Source organism: Lytechinus pictus, chromosome 2, assembly GCF_037042905.1.
Source record: "Lytechinus pictus isolate F3 Inbred chromosome 2, Lp3.0, whole genome shotgun sequence".
NCBI lineage: Eukaryota > Metazoa > Echinodermata > Echinoidea > Temnopleuroida > Toxopneustidae > Lytechinus > Lytechinus pictus.
The window spans coordinates 47,769,347-47,782,511 of NC_087246.1; the positions used below are offsets into that span (position 1 = coordinate 47,769,347).

General features: G+C 36.3%; 1 protein-coding gene across 1 annotated transcript; it reads right to left on the reverse strand.

Moving 5' to 3' along the window:
- Positions 1-922: 922 nt before the first annotated feature.
- Positions 923-10,976, reverse strand: LOC129254129 (adenosylhomocysteinase-like). Its single transcript, XM_054892583.2, has 8 exons — positions 10,560-10,976; positions 8,704-8,894; positions 6,944-7,172; positions 6,179-6,291; positions 5,528-5,735; positions 3,963-4,165; positions 2,652-2,846; positions 923-2,024 (listed from the first exon to the last, which is right to left on the reverse strand). The coding sequence occupies exons 1-8, from the start codon at positions 10,582-10,584 to the stop codon at positions 1,893-1,895; spliced, it is 1,296 nt and encodes a 431-aa protein (XP_054748558.2). The 5' UTR covers positions 10,585-10,976; the 3' UTR covers positions 923-1,892.
- Positions 10,977-13,165: the final 2,189 nt, after the last annotated feature.

Here is a 13,165-nt window from a genome sequence, read left to right on the forward strand (position 1 = left end):
GGTAAAATTATCAGAGGGCAAATAAATGAATAAATGCATGACATAATAATAATCATATAGGATTTGTATAGCGCACGTATCCACCTTGCTAGGTGCTCAAGGCGCTTCTATATTGCCCCGGCTAAGCTAGTCTACTGATTCTGGTGCGCACAGCTTTTTGAGGAATTACGCCATGCCGGTACCCATTTACCTCACCAGGGTCAAGTGCAGCACAGTGTGGATAAATTTCTTGCTGAAGGAAAACACGCCATGGCTATAGGATTTGAACACACGACCCTCTGTTTGAAAGGCGAGAGTCAGAACCACCAGACCACGACACACCCACAAACAATTATTCAGTTGCAGACACTCCAAGATAAATATCAGTCCCTATGACCTACTATCCTCCCAAAATGATGAAGGTTCATGTACCTCCTAGACCAAAAGCTTCGGTCTCTCTTTTATTCCGCTGAACTCCGTTGGCTCCACTCACCCATTACAGAGACTGAAGTTCTAACTTGATCTATACAGGGACTCAATGGCCATATGTTTATGTATTAAGTTCGGATAAACCAGGGAAGTGGGAGTTGCGCGACAGCCGAAGTCACTGTTTTTTTTTTCTCTTTTGGTGCATTTAAGGCCAAAACGGAATATTAATCTTTATTTTTGTCCAGTTCTTTTTATGTATTTTAATGAAATAAAGACAAAAATCGAAGAGCCCCGTCTGTTTTTTTTTGTATTGTTAACCCCCTAATGGCGGCTGCACGATCGCGAGCCGTCTGTATACGAGGAGAAAGGAATTTAAATATGTTTTAAAAATCTCCTCGAAACAGACGGATGCCAGCTGTCTAGTACCTCCATGCTTAAATCAAACATTTATTTGTATTCACAACAGCAAACCATGGTTTTAAAAGAAAGGAATTGACACACTCAAGTCAGATAATAAATTATGTCCACGTTTTAATCATTTTCAAAATCTTGATACCACCAATTCCACATAAATTGGATTCATCATGGAACTGCTAAGAAAATAGTACATCATTTCTTGTCAATAATAAACATACATATGTGAATACCACATAAATCAGCTGTCAACCGTCTTTTATAAAACAGTCTCATAGAGATGACATATCTATGAAAAGAAAGTAATATTAATAGAACTATATAAAACCTATTAAACAGTGGAATAGAGGGTAATTCTAGTTAGTCAACTTTTTATGGTTATATTCCTATTTGATTTATTTCTGTTTTAGTAATTATTCAAATAGACCTTAGTACTTATTTCATCACTTACATAATATTTCGCAACAAAAGTACAGTATTTCACATGGTACATCTCTGGAATGTAAGCAAAGATAATATAATGCTGTTATTTCATACATATGAAGCAACTTTCAGGGAGATCATCAATGAAATAAACAGAAAATAAATCTATGCTACTATGTCATATAACTTGATTTGGTATTAAATACAGTTACAGAGAGAACCTTTTCCTATTGATGAAGAATTACAGAGAGAAGAACCTCCTCCAGGAATACAAATCTGATGATGGAGAAACAAAAAAGTTATTTGTTTTTCTAATGATATCTTCGATATCAGAAGTTATCTTAAATTCACACTTAGAGAGTTGTTAGACAAACTCGTATCGTGTTCATATGAATACTGTAATCACAAACTACAATAGAAAATTCAATTTCGGCAACAGTGCCACAGACAACATCTCAAATTTAATGAGGAGAACGAAGATTAATTAAATAATTGCAGATACCAGCAAGGAGTAGACTAAAGGCTAATCATCTTCCCATTCACCCCGCTGAGGAACCCCTCTCCGAACGCAGGATTTTGTGCAGTGTAAGTGCAACCCACCGTGTGCATCGGATGAAAGAAGTGGAGCATGTGAACGCACGCTTGGTCTAGTATCGGTAATGATCGGGTTTGAATGGTCCAGTTGTCTTCAGTCCCAGGTATGAGGATTGTTCGTCGGTGAGGTGGGTCAGCTTGACATCGAGGTGGTCCAGATGAAGACGGGCGACCTCCTCGTCAAGCTGCAAGGGGAGAGATAAAGACAATGACAATAGAGATGATGACATACACCCTCAAACTCCAACCTATAACAATATAAAATGTGTGAAAGTACTTCATATATGTCAAACTTCGAGGCATCAATAGTAGCCCCTGTGTGTATTTATCAATCTGATACTACGACAACCCAAGAACAAATGTCAGAAGTCTCAGAATGCTATTTCACAGAGCACTACAATGAACAGACCATTTGTACTTAAAACAATTTTGGGGTTCTTGGTTTCTGGCATTTTAGCATTCTGGGATCACAGATATGTTCCAAAAGTACCTTGTGTGATTCTCCTTAATGCTTCTATGCTTAATGCTTCTTTGTGTATTTAATGTAAACACCCATTCGTCGTAAAAATAAACCAAAGAACAGTGACCTCCTGATAGAATGGCGACACATTTGATCCGGTCTTAATATCTCAGAGAGCATAGGGTTAGAGTTAGGATCTTAATAGAGTTTTTGGTGCAAAATAATTGAATTATAAGGATTAGGGTTTATTTAGCGTTGAAGGTTAGATTTTATGTTTGGCACAACATGCAGATATTCCAGTGGAGCAACTGTCGCCAGAGGAAATGTCATGGAACCGAAAGAATGGACTTACCGTCTTGGGCAGCATGACAACGCCAACCTTGTACTGGTCTGACTTGGTCCAGAGCTCAAGCTGGGCCAAGACCTGGTTGGTGAAAGAGTTGGACATGACGAAGCTAGGATGACCCATGGCGCAGCCAAGGTTGACAAGACGACCCTCGGCCAAGACAATGATATGCTTTCCACTGGGCATGGTGTAACGGTCAACCTTGGATGGAAAAAGAACAGAATCACATGGAAAATTTACAATTCATGTTTCATATATTAAATATGACATCCTGACACTCATATCCTCCGTTTGGCCATGACGATCATGAACAGCTTTGTCAACGAGTCAAGACTATCAGAAGTTGATGAAGTGGAATCCAACATATAGAATTTGAATGTCTGAGGCACATCTTTTCTTTTTCTCAGGAAGTTTAATGATTTCATCTTCAGCAGGGTCCTCACTTAACACCAGAATTTTGAACCCTTTCAAAATTTTAAGTTTTTTTTTTTCATTGCATCATACACTGTCATAATCATAGAAATATATTGTTTATGCTTGCAATGTTAGCTTAGAATCGCCAGTTCCCTGATTGGAATTTTGATGAGCCACTATTACAGCCAAACACTGCTTGCCTCGGCCTCTTATGAACAAGCGCAAAATTGCAATTGCAATTCAAAGCACATTTCCCAGTATTATCCACCTGTACCACATGTACATACCCCTCCCTCAGCCTCATGACTTTTACCGCTCTGTCCAGTTTCACAAAATTTGTTGACACTTCAAATGCTGGAATTAAAATGGCAAATCTGCTCTCAGCCAATCCAATGCTATATTTTCACTAGCTTAGAATAGCCTTTTTCTTAAGCCCCCATCACACTTATTCCGAATCAAGCAGAATTGGCCAGAATGAAAGGACTATTATTCGACCACCAGTTGGTCATTTAAATCTACTTCGAACACCATTCGAAAATACCCCTCGAATGTTTTGAACATGACCAAAACCTTCGGGACGACCAAAAGAAATGATAAAAATATTTCGAATGCAGTCAGAATATTTAGAATGCGCCTAGAATGTCCAAGAATGTAGCACGAATTATCAATCTGACTCCATTGCGGTTCATTTTGACTAGTGTGATTCAACAGGTAAATTTACTGAATTTCAACTCCAGTTTGGTGAATTCATAAGTTCCTCCCAAAAATTTCTAGATTTTTTGAATATTTTTTTCGTTCCAACTTCTGCTTGATTTCTGCTGATTCCGAATAAGTGTGATGGGGGCTTTACTTTTGATAATTAGTTTTGTGTATTAGGGCTCCGGCTGAGACAAAGCAACAAACCTGTGGTTTGATGGTGTCCTTTTTGGCATTCTTGTTGAGCCAATCAAGATCGATCTCACAATCAAAATGGCCGATGTTGCAAACGATAGAGTCGTTCTTCATCTGCGTGAAGTGACGATCCTCGATGATTCCACTGCAGCCACTGGCAGTAACAAAGATGTGTGCCTTTGAGCATGCCTCGTCCATGGTCGTAACTTCATAACCTGACCAAAAAAAAGGAGGTAATGGTTAATTTTGGATTGGTAAAGAATTCCAAATAATATAATGCCCATTAAATTTGGTCTCCTGTCTTTGTTTTGCTCTCGGAAGTGGCATGTCTATCTGTCTCGGCTGAGCCAGTATCAGATAATATAAGTAAAACACTACTTTTAAGTATTCTTATATTCCCTTGTTTTCTCCTTACCAAGCAACATGAGATACTGGGGAGTGTTTCGTAAATATTTAAGTATCATACTTTATAAGAGTCGCACTTAAATGTCTAGTTGCATGCGGTATAAAAGGCACGACCCCATTGGTCAGATCATGCCAAGAGGATGCACACTACTGCGTAATGGTCAATAAAATTGAATGGTGCATATCATATACGCGTCGGCATATAAGTGAAACTCTAAGTCATACTTAAATAGCCCCTGGTATGCATACACAATTACTATTTCTATTCACTGGTAAATGTAGGAACAGTGATTTCCGTTTACCTGTAAAATCAAAATGGAAAATCTTTTTTGGCTCTTTACTATTTGTGTGAAATTCATGTTTTTGTTGTGTAAACTTTCTATGAGGAAACAGAGTCACCATTTCAGAACAAGTTTGCATCAGAATTACAGATTTTCAGAATGTAAAAGACCATATTACTAACACGGAAAACCACTGTCCCTGCTCACACTGAAAATTACATTGTTTTTTTTTTTTATAAACAGCAAGATTAAGGTGATAACCAGCAATGTGAACAGGGTGACTCTGAGACAAGTGCAATGGATGATGCAGTATCTCTTGCTTGCTTTCCTGTTCTATGCGGGGTTTTATCTCGCAGATGTGAACACACCCAGGCTGAACGAGAAGAATACTCAGACTGCGAGTGTGACCTGCATTTCATAGGGTTACTGGTAGATGATTTTTAATTTCCATGGACTATTTAATCTCAAAATTCCAATAAAAAAATCATTTGACTTTCGACCAGAAAACGCTAAGGATCTTTTCATCGTATTCAAAGTGGGCACACAATGCTGAAGCAACTTTTTTTGAAAACACAAAATATAATAAATTTTTTAACCTGGCCTATTTTTGCCCTATTTTAGGTTATTATTTACCTTGATCAGGGAAAGTGTAAATGCCACAGTATCATTGTTTGACCTTGGTCTTGCTAATTACTAGCTAAGAGAAGAAAATGTATTGAATTGTTTCAGGTCTCGCCAAAGCTGGAATCGATGCTTAATGATAATCATAGAATTTAAGTATAAGACCCCTGCTGAACAGAATTTACGTATCCTTATTTCCTTTTAAGTGTTTTGTGCTTACAAAAACTTCAAAAAATTTAAAATTTCAAAAAACTTCAAACTGAATCCCACCTTCCATGGATGCCTGGAGAGCATTGATTGGATCGACCTCTGTGATGATCACACGGGCACCGAAAGCTCTCAAAGACTGTGCGCTTCCCTTGCCCACATCACCGTAACCGGCAACGACACAGGTCTTTCCAGCCAACATGACGTCCGTTGCCCTCTTTATGCCATCAACGAGTGACTCACGGCAACCGTAAAGGTTGTCAAATTTGCTCTGTAATAAATCAGATGTATGCATGTTTATCGTTGTGGTGTTATTTGTTTCTGATTCACAGATTTCATAAAACATTTCAAAGTGCCGCTGCGAGGCTAATACTTATTAAATCATTTAATCAATATCAAGCTCACAAAAAAAAAGACACTGAAAAATTAACACTTCGGCTAATTTACAATATTTAGGTATTATTAGCCAAGGATGAAAAACGTGATGTAACCCATGTCACTTCAAACAAGTGGGTTTTGAGACATGGCTAGTACAAGAAGCAGTATGCTACAAATAATTTTGCATTCACAATTATAAATGAACTGTTTTTGCTGTTTGCTTTCAAAACTCTCTTGTTCCACTTCTTTAAGATTTTTCAGTAAGCACAAATGTAATGAATAATTCCCTTGAAAGACTCTTAAAGAGAATTTTCTTATCGATGTTGATCATCTCACCTTGGTTACGGAATCATTGACGTTAATTGCTGGGATCTTGAGCTCTCCCTTCTCCATCATCTTGTAGAGATTATGGACTCCAGTGGTTGTCTCCTCAGAGAGCCCCTTGATACCTGCAATTATATACATGGTTTCAATCAATGACATGGAAAAAAAAACAGATGTCTATTTAGTCTACTAATTTGGATGTAAGTCTGTGACTAAATAAATCACATTATAATTTGAACAGGAAATAAACTTGAAATTCCATGACACTCAACAACTTAACATAAATTATTGTTATATGTCTAAATTTAATTTGAACATGAAGCTTCAATTCTATGATTTATTGGGCTGTTAAACTTTTTTTTCCACATCAGACAGATGGTTTGGCAAAAGAACTAGTATGGTTTAACACAATTATTTCTTTCCTCTTCTATGGGTGTTAATAATGACTTGCTCTTTTCAAAGTACAGTGACTGAGTTCAATGTAATCGTCCCAGTTTGAAGGCATTTATTTCAGAATAGCATATCCATCTGCTATTTACACCTTCTAGGTCAAATTTTGCCACAAAGTCTAACAAATTTCTGTGGTCTATAAACGATTCAACTTAGGCAGAATCCCTGTAAGTAGTTATGTAATTGATTATATGTACAGATTTTTTCTCTACCCTTATACTAATCTAGTCTATGCACTTAACAAAGATAAGCAAAGAAAGTAAGATAATCTAGATAAGAAACAGATAGCTAATAGCAGCAGTAGTCTCATCAGAAGTATAGTATTACCTGGAAGGAATTGTGGGTATTTGGTGTGTACAAGGTTGGTCAGATCACCGCCATCATCAAGAATCAAATTGAGTGGTTGGCCGTCGGGGAAGACAACGGTCTGCTCAACGCACCAGATGTATTCCTCATCAGTCTCACCCTTCCAGGCGTACACTGGCACCCCCGTTTTGGCAATGGCGGCGGCCGCATGATCCTGGGTGGAGAATATGTTGCAGCTGGACCATGTGACCTGTCCATTATGAAAGGGGGGAGGAGGGAAACTATTAGTGGCAATGCAATGAATATCATTAATTACTCCCTGCACATTCACAGAATATGGGAACTATCTACTTAATGGTTACAGATTTCATGAGGCTGGCTGGAGCCACAATATTCAACTTCTGGAAGTTCAAATTATTCCTCTTTAACTGTAGATCTTCATGTGAGCTGAAGCTATTAAAAGGGAAGTTTACCCTGAAGAAAAGTTATTGTAAAATTAGGAGAAAAAAAAATATTGGTGAAGGTCTGACGATGATTTATCAAAGATTTGATAAGTTATTAGAATTATATTTTTTTGATTTGGGACCTCATATGTGAGAAACTTCCTACATGCATCATGTGGTAAAGATCAATAAAATGTGTTTTTTTTTCCAAAAAATTAGAATGGGTTTTCAATTTCATTCTGACTTCAGTATATCAAAAAATTATTTCACACCCAATCCTAAAAGGAAATAAATTTATATGCATTTTATAAGGGGCAAGCTCTGCTGGTTTATGACATCACAAATACTTAAAATTCTAATAACTTTCTTAATCTTTGAAGGATTTTCCTCAAATGTTCACCGATATTTTATATCATTTTTTCTGGTATTTTTAGATCAAAATTTTCTTCAGGGTGCAACTCCTTTAACAACAACCCTTTTCTGTTTTCTTTTTTTTTTAACAAAGTTGACTCATTTGTTTAATGCCGAGCACTGTTACCATGGTAACTACTATTGTAGTAGCATTTTTCATTTAATGGGATTTCATCATATACATCAAGGTTTAAAAGGCAAGTATTTTCTTGTCTTTCTAAATCAATCTGATCGATCTCTTAAAAATGCTCTGTAATGTTTACAGAAGACCGAATCCAAACAAGCATCGAGTGATGTACAAAGTCCCTTCCTTCCAACTGCAACCAAGGGTTGCAGTGATCTTTAAAACAAACATTCTAGTATTTATTGGTGAGTTGTGGATGCAATGTTTGCTTGAAGGGCATTGCACAAGGGTCTTTTGTAAGGATAAAAAACTGCCAGGTCAGCAATTTTTGCTGGTGTCTTACACGAATAGTTTTGAAGTATCTTCTTGAACCAGGCCAGGCTGTATAAAGCACTATCTATTAAAGTAACTATAAAAAAAAATGAACCCTAACCTTACTGTACATTTTTGTTTTTATTTTATTCAACATTGATACACGTTTGGAACTTGAAAAAAGTATAAAAGAAAATGTTTCAGCATTTTTCTAGCCTGTTGCAAGTGATCTTTTGTCAATGATTGAATATGAGAAACCTGTTATTAGAATTACACACTGCTTTGAAAACCTCTGCTTGCCCAAATAATTTTTTGTGTATCAGCCTATGCCTTAAAAGTCCAAGAGATCAAGTAAATGCTATTACACACTGAAGTGATTAGTATGCATTCCTGTGTATGTTTCATCATCCTCTTACAATTCCTTATTCCCAAGGATTTATAACAAGCTTCATTTTCAGGAGAACACAAATATATTTCAAATCATTTTTTACCTCGGCTCCAAGCTCTGTGAGGGTTTCAATGAGAACAGCCGTCTGAATGGTCATGTGAAGACATCCAGCAATACGGGCCCCTTTGAGTGGCTTACTGGGTCCATACTTCTTCCTCATCTCCATCAAACCAGGCATCTCATTCTCTGCAAGATCCATCTCCTTGCGGCCAAACTCGGCCAGGCTGATGTCGGCTGAACAAAAGAATTGCAGTCAATATGGGATCATTAAACTTCCATTTTTCCAACAGAAAATGTCTGAGCTGTGTAAGGGGAGGGTTGCACGTAACAGGAACATAATTGAAATCATGGCAATGTTTCTAAATCTGTTTTGCTGCTTTAGTCTAACAAAATTGCCCTTCTTTGGACTGTTTTTTTTCATTAATCATTAAAAGTTCATTTACAAACAAATTGCATTACATTTGTCTCCAGGGATTATTTCTATATTGACTCATTTTATTACTTTTTCAGAAGCACCAATGAAATAGAATGTTATTGTTCCTGAAAAAAGAAAGTAGATATTATTAATTACCTTCTCATTAAATAATAATAAATCAATACAGGAATAAGTAGATAAAATTGCAACTTATGGCCTATATAAATGTACAAAGTATAAAATCAAAGACCCATTGCAATATCAATGTCAGCTAAATTATCACTCATTAACTGTTCAATGGGATAATAAAACTACCATGGATTTATCAATTTTTGCCTATTTTTTTTTTTTTGATCTAGAGGATATTAAGAGCTAGAAAACTTTGGCACAATCAGTTCCTACAGTTATGTATTAATGTACCGGTATGCCTTTGCCAAATTATGATTTTATTACTTTATTCCTTAAAGGGGAAATTCTCCCTTAAAAAGAGTTTATTGGAAAAATAACAGAAAAACAATGAAAAATGTTGGTGAAAGTTTGAGGAAAATGATAAATCCATCAAAGAATAAAAAAGAACTTTAATTGTTTGATTTTGTAAGGTCATACGAGCAGATCCGATCATCCCCCCCCCCCCAACATATCGTACAGTAAAAACAACGAAAATATGACATTTTCTCAGAAAACTGAAAATAGTTTTCATTGGACCTAATTATATCATTATACAAAATCATTTCTGAACATTACGAACCATTAAAAAGTTTTCTATAGATGCATTTTATATTATATAACAAATGGGCAGCTGCTCATAACATCAAAATAAAAAAAAATCAAATTCTAATTACCTTCTTAAACTTTGATGGATTTGCCTCAAATCTTCATCAATATTTTTTGTTATTTTGACAATAAACCTTTTCTTAGGGTGAACTTCCCCTTAATTTTTTTTTAATTAAAAAAAAATTAGTCAGAGGGAGAGGGTCTCACAAAAAAAAAAGCACTTACACTGCAAGAAGAACCATAATAAAACACCTGTTGTAGTTATAATTTTTATCTATTTCTAGCTAGGCCTACCAAGGTTTGGGAACAAAAAAGTTGAATTAAACAAAATAGGAAACAAGACCAGGATAGGTAGGGGTGTAAATATTGAGCTAACTGTTTGACAGTCAGCGATAATTTCAAAAATACGATAAATGTGAAAATCAAAATTACTCATTACCATTGTGATATGAAAAGAGATGAAAACTGGAACACAAACAGTAACAATTGATGTGTCAAAGTTGGGCAGAATAACATATATGATTATGAAACATATAGATGGAAACACAAGATGGCGCTATACCACAAAATACATACGTCGGCGAGCAAAGGATTGCCTGGGAGATTTAAAATAATAAATAGCCGGTCTTGTTTAATGCTTCTGATGTATTATGTCAGCACTGCGAATCATATTGTCATTGAGTTATTGTCAAAAATACTCGTATACATACCAACTTTGTATGCAGGCTTGGACATGATGATTTAGGTAGCAGTACAGTTTTGAAGAGGATTAGCACGTGGACGTCCTTGCTCAACGACGGCAAACTGCGAAAGAGGTCGAGCAAGAAGATTCATCGGCATTTTCATCTTTCTGATTTGCATAAGCCACGCCCATTTTGACACACCTCCAAAAATCCCAGCTAGCGCTAGCTCTTTCTCTGAAGAAATAACACGTGATATAACGTACTTTCGCTCTATTAAAAATAAGAAAAGCGTAAGAAATACAAGCTTATTTCAATAAATTTAATGAATTAAGTATATGACAATCTTTTTCAACTTTACAGCGTAGAATCTGCGCAAATAACGAGGGAAAAGCAGTAGACCCGAACCATCAATAATGTCAACTACAATTTAATTGGTTACAGTATGGTGCCTGTAGGAAAAATATCCAATCAGCGTGCTTGTTTGATTGAAGTTGCATGGATCACATGATACTGTTCATTGTTTGATATTAAAAGGTAAATAGGGTTGTGCTAAATAACAAACGATTAAAATGCAGTGCTGTGGTCATTACTTCTGCTCCCAAGCAAAGATATCTCTGTATCATAGAGATGCGTTATTAGTATATATCTCTATGCTCTGTATCCAGTATCATTTTGGAAATTGGTATCAATTATGAGCAGAGAAATTTCAATATTATTTAAGTGAAGTGGATTTTGTTTTTCAATTGACAGTCATAATATTAATTTAAAATTACCTTCCCCCTGAAGCAACATGAGGTATCAACGATAGCAGAGTATTTGTGTTGGTATCTTGGAAATGAAGTCAATTTTTTTAAATGCGTATCTAATTAAATGATTAATGCGAGCGCGAAGCGCGAGATTCATGTTTTCACGGACCTATCCACGGAGGATTATTCTGTGTTACTGGGGTTGCTTAGCATTGTCACAGCACCCCCAGTAACAAAAGATAATCCTCAGTGGATAGGTCCATGCATGTTTTGGGGGAATCCCTCAAATCCAGGGGGCACATATCCCACCCGTGCCCCCACCTTTTTGAGAGCCATAGTAAAAATATTTTATGTAAATATGCCGTATATACACAAGTGTGCCACCCCCTCCCCTTTGAGAGTCACAGCAAATATTTCTAATTGGAATGGTGTGCATACAGAAGTGAGGACCTTTTTTTCTTTTCTTTTTTGCTTGTCAAAATTTTGCTAAAGAAAATGTGCCCCCCCCCCCCCCCATCCTTTTGGAAAATCCTGGATCCACCCCTGACTTAAAATATTAAATCATATAATAAAACAAAATGAGCGTGAAGCTATAGTAATATAGTCCGACATAAAAAAGTGGACAGTTTAAGCGACACATTTTTAATAATTAAAAAAAACAAGATTATATCTCAACTTGAAACATAACCATTGCGAGCGTGTTGTGCGAGCAGAAATAGTAAAGATTTATAGTCCTAAAAGTGGGAACAGATATATTCACTTTTTATTATCATAAAAATTATGTGTACCTTCCGATGTGAATGATGCGAGTTCGAAGCTCAACCTGAAAATTTACGATGTTCCGACCTGACAATTTGGACATTTTAAGCATGACTTTAAATAAAGAACAAGCTGTATATCTCAATAAACAACAAAATGTGAACGCACTGTGAGCGAGCTGATTTTCCTGTTTCATAGGCTAATCCAGGGGAGGAGGCAGCCCCCCTCCCCGTTATTTGCTGTGCCTTAAAAAAAGGGGGAAAGAAACAATGGGGAAAAGAAGAAAGAAGAGTAAAAATAAGGGGGGAGACGCGGAGTGAATAAAATAAGGTGAGGGAAAGACTTTGCCTGTTCGATTACCGTATATGCTCCCGGGACATGCTCAGTAGTCTGATAAGGAGCTTAAAATATCAAGTTTTGAAGTAAATATACTATTTCAGCTTGGACATCGAGCTTTCATTATTTTGTTTTGATTTACAAATTTATTTTTTTTAAGTGCTCTGTAAAATGTCCATTTTATGGTCTAAATATCAACATTTTAAGCTCGCGCTGCGCGCTTGCATGATTTAATTTTTCAAGTAGCTATTCTCTTCGTGTATTCCATAAAGTTTTCAAATATCCCTTTTCAGGTGTGATTGTCAGAACGTATCAGCTAGTGCTGCGCGCTCGCATTTTGATTGGTGAGTTATACCTCTATTCTACTTGAACTCCCTATTCATGACGATTTATAGAAAAAAAAAATCCGGCTCGCAATTTGCGCTCGCATTATTTAGAAATATATTTACCCATGCATCCGCATCCTACATGTATTTATAATTACAAAAGTGCTTAAAATGTCCAGTTTGGGGAATTTTATGTATTTTGTCCTGAAATTGAACATACATAATTATGTAACTAAATATTACTGCGAGCGCGAAGAGCGAATATAAATTATTAAAATACGTTCTGGCATGATCGAAAAGGGATTCGTTTAGGACTGTTTGCAATTATACCCATGAAGGCGATGCATATTTAACAATCAAATGAGAGCGCGAAGCGCGAGCTAAAAAAAATTATATTCAGACCTTAAAACTGGACATTCTATATAAGCACTATTTGTAATCATGAAGATGATAGGTATATAACTAA

Coding starts and splice junctions, on each gene's coding strand:
- LOC129254129 (XM_054892583.2), bottom strand. CDS start 10,584: ATGTCCAAGCCTGCATACAAAGTTG. Junction 5,736..6,178: donor TCAATGATTCCGTAACCAAG/GTGAGATGATCA, acceptor GATTTATTACAG/AGCAAATTTGACAACCTTTA. Junction 4,166..5,527: donor TCTCCAGGCATCCATGGAAG/GTGGGATTCAGT, acceptor TTTTTTGGTCAG/GTTATGAAGTTACGACCATG.